The sequence below is a fragment of the Panicum virgatum genome, chromosome 5N (genome assembly GCF_016808335.1).
Source record: "Panicum virgatum strain AP13 chromosome 5N, P.virgatum_v5, whole genome shotgun sequence".
Taxonomy (NCBI): Eukaryota; Viridiplantae; Streptophyta; class Magnoliopsida; order Poales; family Poaceae; genus Panicum; species Panicum virgatum.
This window is the reverse complement of record NC_053149.1, coordinates 58,755,014-58,779,760: the sequence shown is the minus strand read 5'-3', so window position 1 is coordinate 58,779,760 and position 24,747 is coordinate 58,755,014. Positions and strand designations below refer to the sequence as shown.

The 24,747-nt window shown below is 47.8% G+C and overlaps 3 protein-coding genes across 9 annotated transcripts; all 3 read right to left on the bottom strand.

The window, feature by feature from the left end:
- Positions 1-2: 2 nt before the first annotated feature.
- Positions 3-10,701, bottom strand: LOC120672490 (double-stranded RNA-binding protein 1-like). Its single transcript, XM_039952913.1, has 6 exons — positions 9,736-10,701; positions 8,112-8,359; positions 6,765-6,984; positions 6,339-6,548; positions 410-1,108; positions 3-307 (listed from the first exon to the last, which is right to left on the bottom strand). Exons 1-6 carry the CDS (start codon positions 10,007-10,009, stop codon positions 288-290), a joined length of 1,671 nt encoding a protein of 556 aa, XP_039808847.1. The 5' UTR covers positions 10,010-10,701; the 3' UTR covers positions 3-287.
- A 4,887-nt stretch (positions 10,702-15,588) lies between these two features.
- LOC120674999 (LOB domain-containing protein 20-like) lies at positions 15,589-16,428 on the bottom strand. Its single transcript, XM_039956091.1, has 2 exons — positions 16,027-16,428; positions 15,589-15,893 (listed from the first exon to the last, which is right to left on the bottom strand). The coding sequence occupies exons 1-2, from the start codon at positions 16,426-16,428 to the stop codon at positions 15,633-15,635; spliced, it is 663 nt and encodes a 220-aa protein (XP_039812025.1). The 3' UTR covers positions 15,589-15,632.
- A 713-nt stretch (positions 16,429-17,141) lies between these two features.
- On the bottom strand, positions 17,142-22,856 carry LOC120674082 (histone-lysine N-methyltransferase SUVR3-like). 7 transcript variants are annotated; one of them, XM_039955183.1, is made up of 6 exons: positions 22,465-22,852; positions 20,343-21,329; positions 20,025-20,174; positions 18,665-19,896; positions 17,619-17,684; positions 17,142-17,531 (listed from the first exon to the last, which is right to left on the bottom strand). In XM_039955183.1, the coding sequence occupies exons 4-6, from the start codon at positions 19,290-19,292 to the stop codon at positions 17,296-17,298; spliced, it is 930 nt and encodes a 309-aa protein (XP_039811117.1). In that variant the 5' UTR covers positions 19,293-19,896; positions 20,025-20,174; positions 20,343-21,329; positions 22,465-22,852; the 3' UTR covers positions 17,142-17,295. The 7 variants fall into 7 exon arrangements, 6 of the variants coding, with proteins under 6 accessions (XP_039811117.1, XP_039811121.1, XP_039811116.1 ...); XR_005674962.1 differs by having other exon boundaries at positions 17,453-17,531; positions 17,619-18,029; XM_039955188.1 differs by lacking the exon at positions 17,142-17,531 and adding an exon at positions 17,953-18,029 and having other exon boundaries at positions 17,540-17,684.
- Positions 22,857-24,747: the final 1,891 nt, after the last annotated feature.

Here is a 24,747-nt window from a genome sequence, read left to right as displayed (position 1 = left end):
TGCTGTGGATGGTCCAATTAAAGTTCAGGGTCTCTACTTCGGGGATAATCCGGCATGAGTATAACTTGGGTTTCTCTCACATAGTTGAGCAAGCTGCTTCAGCCAGATACAATAGAAGTCGAAGATTGTCTACATCAAAGATGCTAGTTATAGTCACAGTGAATGGCGGTCTAGTTCTTAGCCTTACATACAAGCAAGGTAGCGAAGGTGAATTAAGCTTTGGCACGGGCTACTGAGCAGCATCACAAGGTCAACCGTTGATTCTCCTCTAGTGCGCTCCATCGTTCCTAAGTAGCAGTCCCGCTACCTGTGTTTCGACACCAGATAATAGCTCCAAGATCTCAATAGCTTCAGTGTGGAGCAAGAGCATGCTTGCTCCAGTAAAATCACATTGCAGAGTAAATATTACCTTCATCGTTGTTGCAGTAAGGCAGGCTTACGGCCACCCACACATTGTCGCTGAAGGGAAGCATGGTTGCGCCTTCAGGGATAGCCATGTCGGTGTTGCGAGGGTAGACTTGGATCCTGTTGGTTAACATGTAGCAGCCACATCCGGAGCTGACAGGCGTGGTAGCAGTTGGCACAGTGAGAGTGGAGGTACTGGTTGGGGCTATGAGGGGTGACTGACCATTCGCAGTCGATGTGTGTTCCAGAGATGTATCCATTGCTTCAACTTCTGAGCATGCCTTGGGTATGGGCGGTTCACTGACTTTCACAGATGAGTCCATGACTTCACCTTCTGTGCTTGGCTCTGCAATGGGTGGTTCAGCAACTTGCAGAGATGAGTTCATCACTTCCAACTCTGTGCTTGGTTCAGGGAGGGGCAGTTTGTCAACTTTCAGAGATGAATCTGTAACTTTAACATCCATACTTTGCTCCGGAAGGGACAGTTTGTCAACTTTCAGAGATGAGTCCATGCTCGACTCTAGAAGGGGTAGTTTTTCAACTTTCAGAGATGAAATCACTGCTTCAACTTCTGTGTTTGGCTCTGGAAGGAATAATTTGTCAACTTCCATCTTTGCAGATTGAGCATTTTCATCAAGAAATTGTGTTGTAGCAGCAACAGGGAGTGGGTTAGCAGAGCCAGCTGATCTAGCATCATGATTTACTGCACATGAACATAACATGAGGTAGTGAATGAAAATCAAGATTACATGGAGAAAACAGACTATCACCCAGAGGCAATTACACACGAAAGTAAACATGAAACACAATATCATGGACGATGGATGCAGAAAAAGATATGCCAGCTGAAAGTTAATTAAGGCAACGCCGCAATGTTGAACTTAACCTGTGTAGAAGGGAATATTCTACTGGTTCATATTTCTACCTCTCAGTGACCATAACGCTGGTTGACTGGTCAAGGAAAATATTATCTAAAACATTATTTGTGGTTTAGAATATCAAAATTTCAGGGTTATATAGCAGCACAGCCACTACAATGCCACAATACCGCATCTATCTCAGCTGGAGGCCATACGCGCTGACCCTGAGAACTGAAGCGCGCTGACCCTGAGAACTGAAGCTAATCCCGGTGTTTGCAAGAACCTTCTACTTTATGTTTTAAACCATTGCTGTTGCTGACACCAGCACGTGAGAGAAGTGACTGGGAAGAAAATGAAGACATGTCTGGGGTTTGGAACCCAAGATGCCTTACACTCGCAGCTCACACCCTCCCGATGTCCAGAAGGTTTTGTTTGGCCATTATGGCTTGTGTAATTCTACCAGGACCCCACAGGTAAGGCCGATAAAATTTCACGGCACTGTTGTGCAAGTACAAAACGTGTTTACAAATGTGCTCTAAACAGCCATACTAACTAACTAGTAGCATTGTCCATCACAAATGCATGATCAATCTAGTTTAAAAACTCCAAACTCACCAATGTTTAAAGAGGAAGAAATTAAACCCAGGATATTAGCCCCAAAGAATCTGAGAGGCTAAGGAACTGACGCCATAATTTAAATTTGAAAGATCACATTTACAAGCAGGAATGTAGAGAAGCTGGTTTAGAGATGTTAGGAATATCAAGACCCATACACTATAGGCCCATATGGCCCATGTACTTATCTTCTTCATATAGACAACAGAGCCACTGCTCTTCTCTCTCTCTCATTCGATTCTCCATCCAAGGTCTGTAACATGGAATCAAAGCAGGTTGGGTTAGGGTTAGGTTAGCCCACCCAAGATCCACTGTTTCCCTTCGCCGACGGTCGTCTGGTTGCTCGTTTGCCGCCTGCCGGCGCGGATCTGCACGTTGCTGTCCGCCGTCGCCTGCTGCTCGTCGCGGCACTTCAGGTCGCCGCTGGTCGCGGCGTCCTCGTCCGCCGCCCGTCACGGTCGTCCGCCTGTTGCGGGTCGCCGGCCGCCCGTTCGCGCGCCGCGCCTGTCCGTGCGCGTCGCCACGCGCCCATCCGCGCGCGGACGTCGCCGCCCGCCCCGTCCGCGCCCGCCCCTGCTGCGCCTCTGCTCTGCGCCCGCCCCTGTTCTGCAGCACGGCAAGGGGGGGCTGCTCTGCTCTGCTCTGATGGCGCAAGAAAGGGTGTGCTCTGCTCCGCTGGTGTTCTGAAGAACGGAAGAAGGGTGATGCTCTGATTTGGTGCTGCTCTGCTCTGCTGCCGGCCCGTCCAAGCTGTGCGCCCCTGCTCTGCTCTGCTGGTGTTCTGCAGAAAGGAAAGGGAGAGGTGCTCTGCTCTGCTTGGGGCTCTGCTCTGCTGTGCTGCAGAGAAGGTCCCTTGTTGTTGTCTCTGGAGACTGCAGGTCATCTTCTCTGCTATTGAGGTCCCCAGCTCTTTGTTGCAGTAAGTGTTTTCAGTACTTCAACATGTCAGATTCAACCAATACAATTGCTATTGCAGCTGCCTCAGATTACATTGCCCCGGAGACTTGGTTTTTGGATTCAGGGGCTTCTTTCCATGTGACATCTGACAGGTCCAAATTGGTAGCATGTAAGCCTGTCACTGATGGTAGTTCTATCAATACAGCCAATGGTACAGCTTGTCATGTTACTCATCAGGGTTCTCTTCAGTCTCCTCATTTCTATATACCTGATATTTCCTGTGTACCTCAGCTAACTATGAATCTTCTATCAGTGGGTCAAATAGCTGATATGAACTGCTTTGTTGGATTTGATGAGTCATCGTGCTTCATTCAGGACCGTCAAACAGGGAATGTGATTGGGACTGGTCATCGCCGTAGGGATTCTTCTAATCTCTATGTTTTGGATACCTTATGTCTTCCTTCTTCCGCTGCCCGTGCGTCGTCAGCTGTGTCATCATCAGCTTCATCTTTTGCCAAGTGGCACCATCGTCTTGGTCACCTTTGTGGGTCTCGATTGTCTACCTTAATTCATCAGGGACATCTAGGTCATATTCCTATTGATCCTAGCTTTCATTGCAAGGGTTGCAAGCTTGGGAAACAAGTTCAACTCCCATATTCCAGCAGTACTTCGCATTCTGTTAGACCTTTTGATCTTATTCACTCGGATGTCTGGGGTCCTTCACCTTTTGCTTCCAAGGGTGGTCACAGTTACTATGTCATTTTCATTGATGACTATTCTCGATACACCTGAATCTATTTTATGAAACATCGATCCCAACTATGTTCTATTTACCAGTCCTTTGCTCGCATGGTACACACTCAATTTTCCACTGCTGTTAGAGTTTTTCGTTCTGATTCTGGAGGTGAATACTTGTCTTCAGCTTTTCGCCAGTTTCTCACCTCCGAGGGCACGCTTGCTCAGCTCTCCTGTGCAGGTGCTCATGCACAAAATGGTGTTGCTGAACGTAAACATCGCCATCTTATCGAGACTGCTCGCACACTTCTCATTGCATCTTTTGTTCCTTCTCATTTTTGGGGAAAAGCTATCTCTACTGCTGTTTATTTTATTAATCGGCAACCTTCCTCCAAACTTGATGGAAAATGTCCTGGTGAGGTTCTTTTTGGTATACCTCCTAACTATGACCATCTCCGAGTTTTTGGGTGCACATGCTATGTCTTACTTGCACCTCGTGAGCGAACTAAGTTGACTGCTCAATCCGTTGAATGTGTTTTTCTAGGTTATAGTCCCGAGCATAAGGGTTATCGTTGCTATGATCCTTCCTCTCGTCGCATGCGTATCTCTCGTGATGCAACATTTGTTGAGAATCATCCTTTCTTCTACAACCCTTCTACTCAGTCCTCATCTTCTTCCATAGAGTCCACATCATTTCTTTTTCTTCCTCCTATTTCATCTAGTGATGCTACCATAACACCACCACCACCTCCTCCTCCTCCTGATACCCTTATTCCTGATCCTACTCCTTCCACCACATCCACTCTACCACCACCTCCGCCCTCTAAACCACCTATAACACATGTCTACACTCGTCGTCGCACAGGGCTTCCGGCTAGTCCTACCTCCTCGGCCAGTCTTGATACTCCCGTTTTAGATGAATCTGCCAATATTGATGAGTCATGTGCTATCTCTGATGAGTTACAGGCTGGTCCACGATATAATCTACGGGATCGCACTACTATTGAGCCTCCTGACAAGTTGGGATTTCCACGTGTGAGTGATGTTATTGTTGAGCCATCCACTTATCAGGAAGCTTCTTGTATTCCAGAATGGCAGCTTGCTATGTCCGAAGAGCTTGCTGCTCTTGATCGTACAGGCACTTGGGATATTGTTCCATTACCGTCACATGCGGTACCCATTACATGTAAGTGGGTGTTTAAAATCAAGACCAAGTCCGATGGTTCTGTTGAGAGATATAAGGCACGTCTTGTTGCCAGAGGGTTCCAACAGATTCAGGGACGAGATTATGATGAGACATTTGCCCCTGTTGCTCATATGACCACTGTTCGTACTTTGATTGCAGTGGCTGCCATTTCTTCTTGGCGTATCTCTCAGATGGATGTTCAGAATGCTTTTCTTCATGGTGACTTGCATGAGGAAGTTTATATGCAGCCACCCCCAGGTGTTGATGCTCCTTCAGGATATGTTTGTCGACTTTGTCGTGCTTTATATGGCCTTAAACAAGCTCCTCGTGCTTGGTTTGAGCGTTTTGTTACTGTGGTTCGGGCTGCTGGTTTTTCCCCTAGTGATCATGATCCTGCCTTATTTATTCATCTCTCTCCATGTGGACGTACTTTGCTACTTTTATATGTTGATGATATGTTGATAACAGGAGATGATGTGGAATATATTTCTCAGCTGAAGCAGCAACTTAGTGAGCAATTTCATATGTCTGATTTGGGTCCTCTCAGCTATTTCTTAGGAATTGAGGTGATACATTCTCCAAAGGGATATTATCTTTCTCAGTCCAAATACATACAAGATCTTATTGCTCGGTCTGGTATTACTGATAATCGGACGGCTGCTACACCTATGGATCTTCACCTGCAGCTTCGCCCTAATGACGGTACACCTCTTGAGGATCCCTCTCGATATCGGCATATTGTGGGCAGCCTTGTTTATCTCACTGTTACTAGACCTGATATTGCTCATCCAGTCCATATTCTCAGTCAGTTTGTGAGTGCTCCTACTTCGGTTCATTTTTGGACATTTGATTCGTGTGTTGAGATATTTACAGGGGACATCATCTCAGTGTTTGCTCTATGCTCGTGATAGTCCGCTTCAGCTTCATGCTTACTCAGACTCTACTTGGGCGAGTGATCCAACAGATCGTCGTTCTATCACAGATTATTGCATTCTTCTTGGCTCTTCTCCTCTTGCATGGAAGTATAAGAAGCAGGCAACTGTATCTCGATCCAGTACAGAGGCCGAACTTAGAGCCCTTGCCACTACCACTTCAGAGATTGTATGGCTTCGATGGTTGTTACATGATTTTTGTATTTCTTGTGATGCTCCCACACCTCTTCTTTGCGATAATACTGGAGCCATACAGATTGATAATGATCCAGTGAAGCATAAACTTACAAAGCATATTGGTGTGGATGCCTCATTTACGCGATCTCACTGTCATCAGAAAACAATTGATCTTCAGTATGTACCGTCAGAATTGCAATTGGCAGACTTTTTCACCAAAGCACAAACTCGGGAGCAGCATCGGCTTCACTTACTCAAACTCAATGCTTCAAATTCTCCGTTTCCGCCTTGAGTTTGAAGGGGGGTGTTAGGAATATCAAGACCCATACACTATAGGCCCATATGGCCCATGTACTTATCTTCTTCATATAGACAACAGAGCCACTGCTCTTCTCTCTCTCTCATTCGATTCTCCATCCAAGGTCTGTAACAAGAGAAACCTAATACTAGAGATTAATATGAAATGTTCATGTACTTTGCATGATAGTTTACAAAGAACTGGAACAAAAGGAATGTAACCAGGAAACTCACCAGCATCAAAGTCATTATCCTTGCCAGGTTTTGTTGTTGATACAGCGTGACCTGAAAATTTAGGCTCTAGAATCTTGATCTTTTGTCCAGAAAACAGGTTATTGGTTCCTTGTTGCATGGAGGATGGAATCTTGATATTTTGTCCAGAAAACAAATTATCGTTTCCTTGTTGCATGGGTGATCCTCCATGTACAGCAGAACCTCTGTCCCCTAAAAGGTAAAAAAATGTCACTACAAGTATGTGAAACAAGTGCATGGATAGAAAAAAAAAAGAAGGTTAGACAGGGGCAATTGATATTGCCAAAATATACAGAGAACCCACAAGAGCTAAACCTGAGCATGATTTTGGAAGATTGTAAGGATCAGCATATAAATTTTGGCGGTCTACTTTATTTTAGTGACAATTTCAGTATTTTAGTGACTTACTGTCTTTGAAATGTTGAAAAGCAACCTTAGCAGCATTCATCTCTGCTTGCTTCTTGGTGTTCCCTGGCTCTCCCTGAAAAGTTGTACCTTGAATTTCAACAGTTGATATGAAGGCAGCAGAACAATTTGAGACATCTGAAGTTGTGGCATAGACAGGCAAGGGAAAGCCTTCCTTCTGAGCCAGTTCTTGTAGAAGATTCTTATAAGATACTGACGGAACCTGTAAAAGATTTTGATTCATTTAAATTGATATAGTTAAAATTTTGCATATACTGGTAATAAAATTTTTTTGGCTGAATGTGTTTGTGATACTAGAACTATGACCATTTGATCCATAAAAGCAGATGCATAGTGATATGTCCCTTGCATTGATACAAAAACATTAAAGAAGCTTAGGCCATATCTGAAGTTACATTATGATTTACGAACTGTTATCCGGTTCTTATGAACCTTGCTTCATGCTAGCTGTCAGACACCTGCAATGGTTACATTACTGCAATTTGAGCGCCAAGCAGTTTTGAGATAATTTTCAAAGTTTACTGCTTTCGCATTTGAACAATGGTTCGGGAATGATAATATCCTCCGGAATAGTCACAGATGTAAGTAGAAGTTTTAGAAGCAGGCAAAGTTTATGCACGATGAAATATGCTTGGTGGTTGATATGGTAAATGGATCATAGTTCTACAATTGTTAATGGAATTTCTAAGTTCTAACACCTTTAATCTAAATGACTAAACCCTAGTATCTGCACAGTTGGGTCATGGTTTCCATACAATAGAACATTAATGAAGTGTTTAGTACTAAGCAAGTTGGATAGGTTAGAGATGAAGCCTAACAAGAACGACAAACCAGAAACAATAGCAATAATGTAAAAGTAATAACAAGACGGACACTTCATTAGCAAGCAGAAATGGAGTGGAAGCAACTTCTTCAGGCTTTAACCCAACTAATACAGTAATACCTTTACCTGGAATGCAAGACCCAAGAACTATACCAGCGGCCTTAACTTCACAACTAGTGACTTATTTGCCAACAGGTACGAAATGGCATGCATTTAAATACATTTGCACTCCTAAATGAACTAAAAAATTATTAATAGAACATTAGATATTAAAATATGTCCTACCATATATGTCGTTCCCAATTTAAAGGTCACGGAAAGTTGCATTATCAATATAGACAAAAATTTCATTGGACCCAAATCCAGATGTACGGAACTATATAAGCTTGTTTGGTGAATGTTTATTGACAGTACACACAAATGCTGAAGTGTATAAATAATTATAAATAGGTGAGGTGGTGATAACTTAATGCTCCATAAGTGAAAACGAAAAGGAATGTACCGACCAGAGATTGTTGTGGTGGGCTTGCTTCTTGAGGTAAGGACATCAGTGCAACTTTTGCAGCAGCAGTTTCAGCTTCCTTCATTGTGCGAAAATATTCTGGGCTCTCAAATGTTTGCCCATCTATGGTTACTTCTGACTTGAATAGAGATGCATGAAGAGAGCCAAGATTAATGGTACGATACAAAGGCAGATTCTTGCCTCGCTTCTGAGCATAAATTTGTAACTGACTCTTGTAAGGAAGTTGGGTCGCTACAATACAAAAAATGTAGTGAGTGCGATATAAAGCAAAAAAAACATTTTCGCCTTTTTTGAAAATGAGCAAAGAAACTTTAGAGTACCATGAAGAAAGGATCTTTATAACATGAGAGAATAAATTACTATGGATTCCAAAGGACAAGGGTAATGGATAAATCAACGAATCAAGACATAAAAGAATCCAAATAATAATTTTCCAGGAAGGACATATGGATCGCATGATGAATATTCCTGAGATGCAACCGTGCAACCATTTTACTAAGGAAAAAGTCTATATCACCCCCTCACCTATGGGAGGTGGACTACATAACCCCCCAACCTATAAAACGTTCTATATCACCCCCTGAACTTTCCAAAACCGGTCAAATTACCTTCTAAAGCAGTTTCAAAAAATCATAGTAAATCACAGAAAAATCATAAAATAAAAAATCCAATTGCGTTGGACTCAAAATGAGTAGATCTACACAGAGTCTAACAAAATTGGATTTTCCATTTTATGATTTTTCTGTGATTTACTATGATTTTTCAAAACTGCGTTAGGGGGTAATTTGACCGGTTTTGGAAAGTTCAGGGAGTGATATAGACCGTTTCATAGGTTAGGGGGTTATGTAGTCCACCCCCCCATAGGGGGTGATATAGACTTTTTCCTTTTACTAAACCTATAGACAACTTGTCCTGCATTTCTTAAATTAGTTCAGCACGACTTCTGTCAAGTTCATTGTGTATTCAATGATTCACGTGGTACTTGTGCTATATCCATTATACAACTACCAGATTTTTATCTTCATGGTCAACTAGCTACAAGAATCTCATGCCGTCCTTGTAAAATCAAGTGCTATCAATACGAAATCAAAGAATACAGTGTGCTGGTGAGTCATCTGCCTACATGAATGCCTGCTACCAGTACTCCCATTGTACTAGTAGTAAACGAAAAAAGGGATCATCTTCCTCTATTGCAACCATAATATATGTAAAGCTTGCCTGTGAACAGTTTTTTATCTGCTAATAATTTCAACTTTTCATCAGTTCATCTGATAGCGTGCTTTCAGAAGCTAGGCAACTAAATGGCTAAAATCTTGAAGTGATTCTTAACACATTACTCAGTCACCAGCATGAAACAATTGCAAGTACCTCATTTAGAACTCAAATAAAATAAAACGAAGGGTACAGAAATCCAATGCTACCACCCGACCATCTAAGGAATTTTTTCAATTTTAAAAGGGAATGAACAAAGTATTTCCAGAAAAAGAGGAAAACTATAGCATGGGGTTCCTAGATGGGCTGATGGAGAGAGGAATCTTACCGAGAAGACGAGGAACAAAAACCCCTATTTTTACCTAAAAACCGTACTGAGCAAACAGACAACTCACCAGGCTGCGGAGGCGCTGGAGCGGCCGGAACCGGGACAAGGGCCGCGGCCGCGGCCGGGAGCCCGGCGAGGTGCTCGAAGGCGGCCATGGCGGCGAGGTTGTACGCCTCCTTGGTCGACCGCGCTCCTTCGTCGGGGGAGCTGAACTTCTCGTCATGGACAAGGACGGTGGCGCGGAAGAGGGGCGAGTGGTCGGGGCCCTCGCGGGTGTGCTCGTACACCGGCGGCGCCCACCGCCGCTGCTGGCACATCTCCTGCAGCCGCGACCGGAACATTTTGTAGCGCGATCTGCTCGCTAGCCTATGCTCCGCCTGAAGTGATTAGGGTTCCTCGCTGCTGCTGAGAATTGCTCGGGGCTCGATTCGATTGGACTCACGAGTGTTGGGTGGGTGCCTCGCCTCGCCTCGCCTCTGTCCTCTCCGCCGTCGTCCCTTCACGCTTTCAAGGAGGGAGATGTGAGATGTCGTGGGTGGTGTTTCTAGGGCTCGACTCGGCTCGCATCAGCTCGTCATGATTTCGAGCTGGCTCGGCTCGGCTCGGCTCGTTAAGCAAACGAGCAAAACTTACAGCTCGGCTCGACTCGTGAAAAACCCGAGCTGTCTCGTTTCAGCTTGCGAGCTCAACATACGAACAGCAGAAGAGGGCTGAAGGCTGATAAGGTCCGGCGAACAGTGCAAATGTGATTGCTGGCCTGGCCTGTTGCTGCTGCCTTGCTCTCGATTAGAAAAGGGAAATCAGACGAGGAAGAAAAAAGAGCTAGTGCTTGCATCTTTGATTGGATAGAGAAGAACTGCAGGTAGCTTGCCTGTTTGCGCGGAGGTGTGTGGCCACAGCGGGAGCTGGCGAGTTACGCGAGGTCACGCGCCCATGTCCATGCCACGGAGATGGTACAGAGAGGATGCAGCCACCACTGCGGCACGCGACATATAGAAGTCAAGGAAGGAGATGGAGAAGACTCGACCCCGAGTCCGCGCCGTCGCCCGTGCCGGCATGGCGGCGCTTAGACAAGCGGGAGGGGGTGTAGAGAAAGCACACGACAGGCACCACAGTATGGCCCTGTTCGGTTGGTAGGAATTGGCTGGGCTAGCTGGTTCGATCAGCCCAGTCACATACGCACCACAACCACCGAACGGCTGTTTGTGAAGAACATGTACACATCAAGGAAGTTCGCTTCTTCTGAACTCGCACTGGGCGCACATCCGTTCGGCTGCAGGCGGACTGCTGGATGGCTGGGCTGGGCGCACATCCGTTCGGCTGCTGGTGGACCGCTGGATGGCTGGGTTGATCAGCCCAGCCAATTCCCACCAGCCGAACAGGCTGTCGTTAGGGTTGGCCGATTGCCATGTACTCTTATTGGGCTGGTTGGTCGATCTGCTTCTGCCTTGTGTTTCGGCTTATTTGGCTCGCGAGCAGCTCCCAAGCTAGCTTGAGCTGCCTTGTTAAATTAACGAGCAAAACTGCTAGCACGGCTCAGCTCGTTGACAAAAGTCGAGTTGAGCCGAGCCGAGCTAGCTACGAGTTACAAGCTTTTTTTTTCAGCGCTAGTGTTTATGGGACGAACCTGCTTTGCAGTACCAGAAGGACTTGTCCCATTGACTCATGGGCCCCGATGCAGTGGGCTCGTATGTTAGTGAAAGAGTCCCTCTACGGTGTCGGTAGTGCAGAGGCAACACTTTCGTATTTATGTGGACACCCTTATTTAATTTTGAACTGCAGAGGAAACACTTACGTATTTATGTGGGACACCCTCATTTAATTTTTGACACTTACGTATTTATGTGGGACACCCTCATTTAATTTTGAACTGCAGAGAAAACACTTTCGTATTTATGCGGGACACTCTCTATTTAATTTTGGAGTGCGCCCGTATCTTTATCATGCGAGTCTCCAAGAGCATCTCCATGTAAGTTAGCTTATGTTTTTTTTTCTTCACCTGCAAATAGGATTTTCAGTTCTGTGATTTTTTTCAAAGAAAAGAATTGTGGGATTTGTAGGAGGAAAGATCTATGTCCTTTCAAATCAAACCTTGGAAATTTTGATAGGCACATTCAAGGCTTTGAGGTTGGGAAAACACGCGAGTTCTCTAGGCGCATGGATGCGACCTAATCGATGTAGCGGATACGTGGTGGCCAGAGCCGCCGCGGCGACGGTGAGGTCGTTGCGGCGGTGGCCGGCGGAGATGGAGCTCGTTGACGGGTTTCACTCTTTTGAGTCTTTTCTAAGAGACCCTTGAAAATAGCGTTTACAGAAAGCCACTGAAATGGACCGTGAATAATAATTACGATCCAAAATTTAATATAAACCTCCTACAATGGATCGCAGTTATTAATCGGTCCATATTTTTACACAAAGCACCCTGAATGGGGTCGTGGTTATTATCTACTCCCTCCGTTCCAAATTATAAAATTATAAGTCATTCTAATAATTTTGGAGAGTCAAATCATCTCAAAGTTTGACCAAAATTATAGAGAAAAACACAAAGATTTATGACATCAAATAGATATACTATGAAAATATAGCTAACAAAGAATCTAATGATATTTAATTGGTATCATAAATGTTATTATCTTGTTATAGAATTTTGATCAAACTTGAAAATTTTGACTCTCCAAAATTTTAGAAACGACTTATAAAATTTGGAACGGAGGGAGTATCACGAATTCACGATCCGATTTTTCTTACAGAAAACCCCTTCTCAGCCTGATTGTTTGCAAAATAGTAATTCTACCGTCCTCCGCGTTCCCATCGTCGTCTTCCCCTTTCCTTCCGGCAACGGCGACGGTTGGCAGATTGCCTCGACGTCATCAATGGATTTGCGCTCCTCACCCTGTTCTACCCTCCTCTCTCTCCTCTTTTCCTGCGTGCCTGCCCTTCCCTGCCACGCTCCCTCCTGCTCCGGCGCTGTGTCCCTCTTCTCCCTGTCCGGTCGCGTCGCTCGCTACGCCGGCGTGGCGACAGGTGCTCTCCGCATCTCCCAGTACCGGTGGCCAAGCGGTGGTCGGGCTCTTGTTTGGCGGGGGACGCTCAACTCGCCGGCGGATGGCTGAAACAGAGTGGGGCCGGCCAGGCGCCGTTTTCGTCCTCTTCCATGAGCATGGGGCATTCCGCAGATAGCCTCTTCATGTTCTCATTTTGACGATGACAATTTTTTTTGAAAAATTCAGGAACATGGCCCCAGTCCGATTGCGTCGCCAAAGGAGCAAAGATCCATCGTTTTAGCGTCGTATCTCACTTAAATTAGAGTTTAGGGAGAGCATATCCTGATATCCAAGCAGAAGAGAAAACTCAAAAAGGGGGGAAAAAGGCCTCAGCGTTCATCAGTTGCTGATCGATCCCATCTCTCTCTCAAGAATACATCCCCCCTCAAGGTCGCTGAACTGAAAGTGAACGCAGCCAAGGAAAACGTGAATCAGAGTCGTAGAGGTTACAGCCAAGATGGAAGTGAAGAGTGCGCCCGTATATCTGGGTCGGATGATTTTTTTTTCTAGAATACGCCCGCAGCGTATCATTGTATTAAGACGTTGAAGAAATTAGTACAGTGTTCGGTTACAACCCAAATAGACCGGACTCCAGATGGACACAAGCCGGCAAGCCAGCTGAACACAACCCGAAAGAGAAACTCCAACATGAACTACTCATATCCCACACAACCTAAACGACTGACTCTAAGCGTAGCCCTCAGTCAACGCTCCATCTCATGGAGGAAGAGCTCTTGCTCTTATTCTTCAACATCGAAAGTATGTCATGCAACGCGTCCATGTGATGCGGCGAAGGTCCTTCGCGAAAGAGTTTCTCCACCGCTTGCTTTGCCGAAGCCGCCAAGGGCAAAGGCGCGCCAACCTCACCGAGTCGGCGCATCAGGAGCACCGCCCCTCGCTGTGCTGGCTTGACGCCGAGAGAGGGTCCAAGGCTTGGCAGTGGACGAAGGAAGCTGAGGAGACGCGTCAACGTGAACAGGGTCAACTCGACGGCGACGAGGCGGCTTGTCCATAGGAGGCGGCGGGGTATTCTTTGTAACTTTGCTGATGAAGTCCTCCAAGACTGCGGAATTGCCGTCCTCCGCCACCCCGACTGTGCCGGTAGCCTCCTCAGAAGTCGGCATCACCTCGGCCGAAGGTGGCACCTCCACAGCCGGCACCACCTCGGCCGAAGAAGGCGCCTCCACAGCCGGCACCACCTCGACCGAAGAAGGCACCTCCACAGGCGGCGCCACCTCGGGCGGCACCTCCACAGGCGTCACGGGTGTGGCAGCCCCAGAGTGCCCCAGCAGAGCACCGGAAAGCAATGGCCTCTCCTGGGAAATACTCACCGCAAAAAAGCACGATCTCGGAACTCCTGAGACCGGAAGGTGGCCACGAACAACTCGGGGAAACAGGCCCGAGGGTGAAGTCGTCCTCCTCGATGCGAAGCACATCCATGATTGCTGATTTGGCCGCAGCCAAAGCAACCACGGCCAAGGCATCGGTGGCAGTGAGCGTGAGGTCAAGGCCACCATCAGTAGCAGCAGCCATCGGCAACGGCCGGTCGTCCGAGGCTGGAGGGCGATCATGCCCAGACCCTGCAGGAACGACACGACCGCCCAGCTGAGGCTGACCCGAGCAAAGTGGCGAGCGACAAGGCCGCAAGCAGTCCTTGGCACGGTGCCGAAGGCTGTGGTAACGCAGGCACCGCGACGGCTGACGACACGAAACAACCCGATGCTTGAAGAAAAGACAATTCAGACATCGTCCATCGAGCACCTTGGGGAGGCATCATCCAGCTGGGTCGGATGATTACGAGAACCGCAAACGTTTCCAAGACCAAGAGCATCTCACTGACAGTTAGCTTCAGGTCTTTTCTCTCTCCGTCTACAAATAGAATTCTGCAAAAAAAAATCAAAAGAAAAGAATTGTGGGATTTTTAGGAGAGAAAGATCTTATGTCCTTTCAAATCAAACCTGCGGAAATCTCAAAACAAAAAAAAAATCAAACCTCGGGAATTTTAATGGGAACATTCAAGGCTAACAGCTTTTGATTGGTGCATGAAAAGAAATAAATCGATGTACGGGGTTAGGTTTGGTGGATATAAAAATTCTTATACTCGTAGGGAATAAATTTCAAAAGTTAGAAGGTTTTATGTTTATAAATGGAAATAGTATATGTTATGGATTGTTTCTTGTGAAGGGAGAGGAGAGTATGTGAAGAGCGAACACAAGAAATTTACAATTATAGGACTCCACTCCAAACAACACGCTTTGCAATTTTGCCATTTGTAACGTTCACATGGTAGAATTGGAACTCCAAACATATGAAATTATTCCCGTCGACTAGTATGTATCTTTTGATTAATTCTACAATATCAATGTTACAAGTAGCAAATTTGCGAAGCATAATTTTTTCAGAAAACACAGGTACTTAAAATAAGAGCCAGCAATAAATAATAACAGGGTAGTCCTGAAATAAGAGCTAGCAATAAATAATAAAAGGACGAGATAATTATCATAATTTCCCTGTATATAAAACAATTATTCCCGTTAATGTTTCTAAGTTTTATTTGTGCAGCGGCACAAGCGGATGGATCCGACATCGTGTTGATGTGTCAAATCCATTAGTTTTCCAGACGGCGATGCATTGCATATTTGCATTGGACCTTGGCTCCTTTTGCAACCGTACATGTGCTGTTTCGTAGGAGCACTATGCCGAATAATTGATGAAATTGTGGACGTGATTGTTATTACTTACTGGCAGGGATATAATGGTCAATTTGGACAGTAAAAAAATGGTCAATTTGCATCTCCAAAGATAAGTCGACTACAGTCAGTTGCATTTCGACAACAATATTCTTGTGAGTTGGATGCATACAAAACAAAAATCTAAAATACACATGAAAAGTAATAAATTGCGGTTACAAGAATTTCTATTATTTCCCCAAGACGTCATGCGAGAAAACGTCCATGGTTGGACTCCCGCCGCCGTCCTGTTCCCCTCCCCGCTGCGGCTGATGCGATGGCAGGAGAGGCGGCGGCAAGCCCCTCCCCGCGGGCTCGATCTCTATGCAGTTCACCATTTGGCTCGTCGGCGACGACGCGGCGGAGTACGCAGGATTCACCGTTGCCAGGGACAGCCTCCGGTTGAGGAGCTCGGTTTGCGCGATGGAAAGCTCGGCTTGGACGAGGGCTACCTGTTGTCGTGTAGAGATCTGGTTAGAAGAAGCATCTTTTCTCACTCTAGTACACAGAAGATATCCTTGGATCTTGGTGGGCGGCGCTGTGCGTGCAGTGGATGTATCAGGATGGCGTGGTGCTAGTATTAACCTGGTGCTGGAGGGCAAGGATGGTGCCGACGCAGCCGTAGACGGGGTCGGCGATGCGCGCCTGCGCCTCGTAGCAGACGGTGCTGGCCGCGTCCCGGCGCAGCGCCACGGGCACACGCGACAGCATCTTCGCCACGTTGCTGGCGCCGAACACCTTGTGCACGGCCGCGAACTGCGCCGCGCCGGCGCCGGCGCCGGCCCCGTGCTCCCTCACGCCGCCGCCCCCGAAGTGCGGCGCGAAGACGCACCCCGGCACGCAACGCCGCCGCAGGAACTTGCACGCGCCGCACGGCGCCCCGGGCTCCCCGGGCGGCGCCTCCTCCGCGGCCCGAGCCTGCGCGTGGGCCAGGCCCGGCGCCGCGGCGGGCGCAGCAGCGCCCGCGCGCTTGCCGGGCGGCTGCATCGCGCGCGACATGCATGTGCACCCGCGCGCGGGGCAAGGAGCTCAGGAGGACGGCGCGGGCGGTCGAGCACTGGCGGATCGCGGCAGATGGGGCGCGCAATGACGGCGCGCTAGCTGCTGCTCTGCTCGTTGGGCGGGCACGCAAGATTTATGAGCTCCGAGTCGCTCGGGGTGGGTGCACGCTGCTCGCGCGGGTCGGCGCCTGCGGATTTCACGGGGCGGGAACTTTGAGCCGCCCGTTTCGGAGTTCGAAGACGTTTGCCGTTTGGAACTTTGAGGTCCCTCCGACGTGGCGCCGAGTGCGGCTCGTGTCTTTCGGATTCTTCACCAAAACATTGAAACCTGCACATTGGTCTCAAGTCCAAATTCTTGATCCTCCCGAAACGACGGCATTGCAGGCCTACCCAGTCACAACTCACAAGTCACACACTCACACCTCATGCAGGCCATACAGAAATCAAGAGACCTTTCTTATCCATGTTAGCAGAAACCCCCAGAGGTTCCCGACAAGAATCAAAGAGTTCTTGGAAAAGCAGAAACGGAAAGGGAAATAGGAGTCTGTTTTGGCTGGAGGCATCAGACGGAGGAGAGATGTTGGCTCTCTCGTGCCAGCCTTCTGCAGAAGAACATTAACAGTCAAAGGGTCTGCCAAGCAATTGTAAGCAGGAAACGCGTGTCCAACGGCCAAAACGAATCACATTGCGAACATGTTCTTCACCAAAATCTGACTCATTAATCCTTTGTTGCACATATTACGGTATGAGCAAAAGAATGTGCTATGGAATTTCTTCTCAAGCCAATGTTCTGTCAAAGGCAGTGGTACAATAAAACTCGTTTGGAAAGCATTACAGATGGTGGCATCAGCTCTCAAGTTTCTTCTGAAGGAAGTACACCACAACAACCCGAGCTTCCACAAAAGCACGGCAAACCCTTCGGCCTAACCCTAGCATCCCCATAACTGAAGGTGAGCTCCTCTCCTTCTGCAATATCTCTGCCAGCAAAGAAGCAGAGCCTTGGGAGCAACGAACCGGAGCTCCTCACCAGGGCAGGATGCAGGTTGCCTCCATCACATGAATGGTTGATGAAGCGAGCCACGTTTCCCACTTTGGTTGCATCAATGTTGACTCTTAGGCATGCTTTTCTAGAAGGCAGGTGCTCTCGAATGACAATGAGTGCAGGAGCAAGCTTACCGGCAGAGGCAAGTTCATCGTATATCCTCTGCCGCCTCCGTGCTTCTTCGGTTGTCAAAAACTCACCTACAGCTCAAATACAAGATGACTACGAAAGTAAGCTCAAGAGACTTTAGTTTGTCAACATCAACAGTTATATATCAATGCAAACCGAAATCGAGGAAAAAAAAAGGAAACCAAGTGTATTGTGTTTTATCGGCCCTCAAGTAATTCCTACAATAAAGTCTATACTATATTTCCAACTAATTAGCATACAAGCATGCTATTCTGAAAATGAGACGATCTAGTCACCAACTAACCATGCTACTCTTATACAAGCCAAACATAAACACACCTAAGTCCTGACCAAAACAAAACAACTCCTCGAGCCTATAGGCCAGCAGCTGTGCAGGGCACACGAAGTCAGTGATCCTGTGAGCACAAAAAAAAAAGCATCCGTGAAGTATAGTTTTTGTAGAGTTGGTGCACCTGCTCTAGTACCAAATTTTTATTTAGATATGAACTCTTTTAGAAATTACCTAGTCAGCTTATTTCAAAAGCATCTTAGACCCAAAAGGCATGATTCATTTAGTCCTTTATCAAAGGCTACTAATCTACCAAACTGCAAATGTTTTCGACATGAATGCACTGGTACAATGGGCTTGGCCTCTAAGAATGTACTCAAATAAATCTGTGTATTTCCAGCATTGACACAAACACAACCAATGCAAGGGAACAAATACACAACGAACTGAAAGCACACGGACAGGTAATAGTGCTGTGTCTCTGAGAGTCTGAGATGTTGAGAGAAGACACAACAGACAAGTAACAGTAAGACTATTCTTCTCAGAACTTGTGCATCAATCCTAAGCATGTAAATTACTAAGTCCTATCTATATTCAAGAATGGCCGCTTAGCAAAAAATATAAAAAGAAAAGGCATGGCTCTTCTTATTCTGGTGTGCGTGTGCGTTGATACGCTATCGCCCATTCTGGGGCTTTGGCAATCCAGTGTTCGTCAGGATTTGGGAGCAGAGAAGCCGAGAAGGGGACGGGGTTCTGCTTTACCTGCGTACTCGCAGACGAACTGCCCGCGATCGAGGGCCTCCGCTGCGTGCAGCCCCCACCCCTTTTGTAGGTGGCGCACGACGCGGAGCCGCACCGCAACGCCGCGCTGCGTCCGCCGGTTCCCGCACGAAGGCCCGCACGCGCACCCATCGCCACACTCGCCGAGGCTCCCCATCCCGCCCTCCGGGCCCGAGCCGGCCGCGTCGGCCTCCGCATCGGCGCAGGCGCACCGGGGACCGCCGCACTCCCCTGCCTCGCACGCGCACCCGCACACGGCAGATGTGAAGCCGTCGAGGCTGGGGCGGGGCCAGGTCGGGACAGGCGGCCGGGCCCAGGCGCCACCCCACGGCTGAGCGCCGGAGGAGGAGGCGCTGGGAGACAGCCGGGCGAGGGAGAAGGGTGTGTAGAGGAAGTAGGCATAGGGCTTCGAGTCGACGCGGTTGTGGAACGGGATGGGGAGCGGCTCCAGGCCTCGTGCCGCGTCGGCGGCGCGGCGCGTGGTGACGGCGGCCGCGGCCGCGCGGAGGGCGCGGCAAGCGGATGCCGCGGTGGCGAGGTCACGCGGCGGCAGCAACGGCAGGACCAGCTCCGCCGACTCGGTGACGGCGCCCGGTGTTGCCTGGTTCATCTCGGAGGAACGAAGACTCCGGTGAGGACTTTGGGGGCCGTCCCCATCCAATTTTTTTCCGACGGGTCAGAAAGGCAAGGAACGGGTAGCCTGCTCTTGCCGAGCATCTCGAACGAGACCAACAGACGGGGTAGGTTTGGGACCACGTGTCAGAGTATAACGTCACGCAGGCATACAGTAACAGGATCTCGTCCGGTTGAGTGATTGACCAGTCAACATTGCTCGCTCCATTGATCCCCAGATTATCTGGTTCTGCCAATTCGGTCTATATTTACAAAATTTGGGTCCTTATTTCTAGAGAGATCCAGAAAAGGTTCAGGTCTTTCATAGTCTCATATGGCTGCCAGTGGCAAAATCGTGCAAAGTTGCAAGGGGCAGCCCAACCAAGCATCAGCGACTGCTTATACGGAGCAACTAATAGGCTGGAGTTCCAATCAGTCGAGACTGGGGAACTCATGTTTGGCGAATCAGAGGAAGAACTTCTTCATGTAGCATTGTTGTCCTCTGTCGACTTCTTGTATTCAGGCTTGAGCTCGTGCGTCCCTTGATTCGGTCCTCTTTTATTGTAGACACAGAGGTCGTTCAGTATCTCCTTCAGGAATTGCTGCATATATCAAACCAAGTGCAGACAATTTGTAAGCAATGCCTTATGTCAAAAAGTGAAGCAACTCTAGTAGGGAACCAATGCTTTCTTTGAATAGAAAATTAGGGGGGAATAAGGGGTAAATGTACCTCTGGTTGGTCTGTCTCTTGCATAAGCTGCTTTAGCGACCAATTTGGCTGCCTCTCGAAAAGCTTGAATAGGATATTCTCCATTTCTGTACGACCCCTTCGTGTCCTTTTCGTTTCAAAAGATCGTGGTGGTACTGGTTTCTTCTTCTCCTGATTGACAAAAAAAAAATTACAAGCACGATCACGACCCATGAAACCATCAAGTGAAATTTTTAAACAAAATATGAAGTACAAGATCTGTGACTTCAGAAAACAGCAACCAGTATTAAAGCTAGTAGCCTAGGCAATAGGCATTGGATAGTTGGGGAGTTGCCTAACCTTTGCATTTGTAGCAGAAGAAGGCATCAGGCCAACCATGCCAGGCATGGGTCTCATGCGGCTTCCATGGTCATCCGCAAGTACCTACAAGAAGTGAAGGCAAAAAGGGCAATTTCATGGAGACAGATGCACAAGTGTGGCCTGTGGCCTGTGGGGGAAATAATCATCTGATCAGTCACCTCCACTCTTCTTGGTTTAGCCATACACTTGGTGGTTCTCTCACGGCATAATTTTCCATATTCCGCAAGATTTTCACTATGAGGTTTCATGTCAAACTTGTTCTCAACTTTCCCTTCACATGCATATTTCCCTGTGATGTCATTATTGTTTCATATAGGAAAAGGTCATTTGAATATTATTCAGAGTAAAAATCATAGACTATGTGCAAGCCTGAAAATACAAGTAACATAAAGTCTTACTGACTACTGCACGGTCATGCACTAACCAACTACCTTTACACAAACACCTACATGATATGTCATCACATAGTGAAATTGAAAAGGTTGTGTGATTTTTCTTGTTAAGTGAAATATACTGAGACTCCACGCTGAAGAAGGTTTGATAGAGTTGGCTAGTAAGCAGTTACTATTTAACCTTATTAGATGATGTTGGACAGCTTTTGGCATTTATATATCACTTAACACATGTTAACCTGTATGATCATAAACATAAAACATGTGAATGGGCATGTACTCTATTGGGACCTTTTTTTACTGAAGGGAGCATATAACATTACATTTAAAAAGCTTGTACTTAAAATGAGTAGTGCACGCCAGCCACAACATTTAAGATTATCTATAGGAAAGTTAATGTAGATAGATACGAAAAAAAATGCATGCAAACATCATGAAGAAAGTGTGAGATGATATAGTTCCAACCTTGGTTAGACTCAGAAAAGATGCATATTGGCACAAAGTCATTGTACATATTCAGAGAGTAACTCTTTGGTGTATTTCCATTGTTTGTTTGAGCCATCTCCATCTTCAACTGTGATGCCATTAACACAGTGTAAGAAACATTGGTACATAAAAAGAGAGTAGCAGTAGCGTAGCATTGAAAAAGAATGCTCTCATACATCCTGACTGAATAGCTGGATATACTCATGAAGAACATGAGAGTAATTTAATCCATCTCTTTAAAATAAATACATTATTACATTAACTGCACAAAGCCCATCTTTTTCGTTCTCTCGTGCCACTGAGGCACTGAGTGTAGGCTCATAAATTCAGCTTCTATACAAATATTGAGAACACAAATCCATCTATCCCTGCTGTTGAATTCCAACAAGAATGCAGGCATAGAAATTGGCAGTCAAGTTCCACAGAAATATTGAGCACACAAACCCGACTATCCCTGCTGTTTATTCACGGTACACCAAGCGATGTCAGAAATTAATTGCGGAGATATATTATGCTAAACCCCTGCACAATTTTTATGGTGCTGAAGGTTAAAATCAGGTGATTTTCTAATGGCAGTAAAATGAACGAGCTTCCTCCACAAAACTATGAAAAGAGCTTCCATTATCATTCATTGAGGTAAATTCAGAATTGTCAACTGCATGTTCCATACCAAGGGTTAAGGAATCAGTTTTTTCAGAGGGTTATGATGTAACACGTAACAGTAACCAAAACAAAAGGTGAACAGACACCTATAATTGACACCTTTCAGGTTATGACTTATGACTATAGCTAGGTTTCAGAATGATTGTATTTCAGAAGGACGATCAAATTCTGACTTGGTTTAGCATGATTGCATCAATAAATCACTTGTTGGGGGAGTGAAAATATACCGAGTATACAGAAAATGAACTACCCTCGTAGGGATGTTTTGAGTCGGTTCAAAGGTCAGATTACCATAATCAGATAATGAAATACAAGTTCTTTTAAGTAAATGTGCCATTCAGATATCATATAAAGGTCCGATAACTTAAAATCATCATAGTTCTCAAGAGCACCATCAATCAATCCTCCGCTGAACCTCCCCATGACATCAAGATAACTTAGCGGACTAAATTCACCAATCCCATCCCAACAACAGTTTGGCATTACCATACAAATCAGTCCGGAACAGATATGCACGCCGAGACTAGAGGATGTAAGAGCAGAGAGGGGAGGAGGCTTACCTTGGTAGGCTGCTCGTCGCGGAGGGGGTCGAGGGAGAGGACGACCTTGGCGACCACCGGGTTAGGGTTAGGGTTGGCGCCGCCGGCCTCTGGGTTGGACGTGGCGGCGGCGGCGGCCTCCTGCCATGCGCGGGAGACGACGGTGGGGCATTTCATGAGCCACACGGGGCGCTCGGCCGCGCGCGTCTCCAGGTGCTTCACCTCCTCGGCCATCTCTGCCTTGTCGGTGGTGCTCCGGCGAGTGAGGTTCGTCACGGAGCGCAACTTACTCGACTGGAGCGGTTCCTGCGACGAGGGCGGGTACCACGGCTCGACGGTCGGTTGGGGTGGGCCGGCGAAGGAGGGAGAGGACAGAGGACAGAGGTCAGGAGGCGGCGAGCGCTAGAGAAATCGGAGGAACACACACACGCCAAGATCATAAATAAGAGATCGGTAGCCACTGGTTTGGGCTGGACGTGGCTAGGCGTCTCTCGCGGGCCGACCTGTGGCGATTTTTTCTTTTTTATATTTTAAAAAAAAAATCAAAATTTCCGTTTCTAAAAATTTCAAAAATATATCACGATAGCCCACCCAAGGGGCGACAGGACCTGTTTGTAATTTTTTTTCTTCCAATTTGCAAATATATCCCTAGCCGGGGGCGCACAGGGGGGCCTGTCCCCCCCGGGCGACGGGGGGCGACAAGCGACGGGGGGCCTGTCGCCCCCCCCTCGGGCGACCGGGTGTGCCCCCTCTATATAAGCCTTTGATCCTCATTCCCTCCTCATTTGAGCCCAAAAATTCCATCAAAAATCTAGAAAAAAAAGAGAGGAGTGAGGAGAAAGGAAGCAGCGAAGCCCTGCCGGATTGCGCACTTGTGATCTGCAGGTTAGTACATTTAGCTTATGTATTTTTCCATTGGTATTGTAGAGTAATTTAATTTAATCAGTGCTATAGTTGTCGGGTACCACGATTAGGGACACCCTAATCGGGGTACTAAAATCACTCTGAAAAATGCAAACACATGCTAAGGCAACTGGGCCCACGAAAGCCCACGGCCTCCTTCCAATATGGAAGAAAGGAAAGGACTCAAAGAAGCCCAGCATGTGGCCCATTCGCACCCTTCTCGAGCCCGCGGGACAATCTCCGCCTCGCTCGAGGGCTCCCATCGGGACCCTCGACTGCGTCCCGCATCTCCGTCTCGCTCGAGGATAGCGAATCTACCCTCGAGCGGGCAAATCATCTCCACCTCGCTCGAGGGCAGCGAACCTCCCTCGAGCAGGTAACTCATCTCCGCCTCGCTCGAGGCCACCCCTCGGCGTAAGGGACAAACGGCCCCGCCGCTAAACCGCTCGCCGTACGGAGGCATTGAATGCCAACCACTCCTCCCCAGTGCTCAGGACAGACGGCGTCAGGCCGCCATTCCCCACAGAGGCAGTGACCGGAGTCCCATCCGCCAACTCCGGTCACTGCTCCGCCATTCCGGACGCTGTGGCAGCACTGTGGGACCTACGACGCTGGACGCAGCGCACTCGGCACTGCTCCCGTTACTATTCTGCCAACTCCGGCCGTGCAGACTCCACCTCATCACACGCATGGCCCCGGACCCGCCTCCTGCTTGGGAAGGGGTCCGGCGACGCCACGTGCCCCTCCAGGAGGGACGCTCATCACACGCAGCCGGACACCCGGACCTGCCCCCTCGAGAGGTCCGGGACCTCCACGCAACCCTTGGACCTCCTTAGTGCGCGCACCGGCACTTTATTAAGAGGGGTCCGGGACCGCCGCGTGCCCCGCCATCGCTGGTGCACGCAGGACCCTGGCCTGCAGGGCCCACTGAACGCCACATCCGGAGGCTTGAACATTCTACAGTGACGACCACGCCGCCTGCAGGAGTTGGCAGGATGCCGGCGCGATCTCCGCGAGGTCAAGGACGACGGCCAGGACGACCACCACGCCCGACGCCATACCTCACAGTGTACTTCCCACAGTACTCGATTATTGTATCCCCGCAACTCGGGGGGAAACGACAACCTCCGCGACCCCTTGTGCATGTACCCGTCCCTCCTTGTGTCTATAAAAGGAGGAGGTGGGCATCCCTTAAAGGGGTCGGACGGCTCTCTAGGCACACACCACTCAGAGCACACACACTCGCTCCTAGCTCCGACATCGCTATTCGCCACGCTCAACCCCTCTTCTAGCAGGGACTTGGGAGCTTCCCTCCCTCTCTCGACTCGCTTGTACCCCCTACAACAAACACTCCGGGTGCAAGATAATACAGTGCCCTCGAACACCCCTTTGCTGGACGTA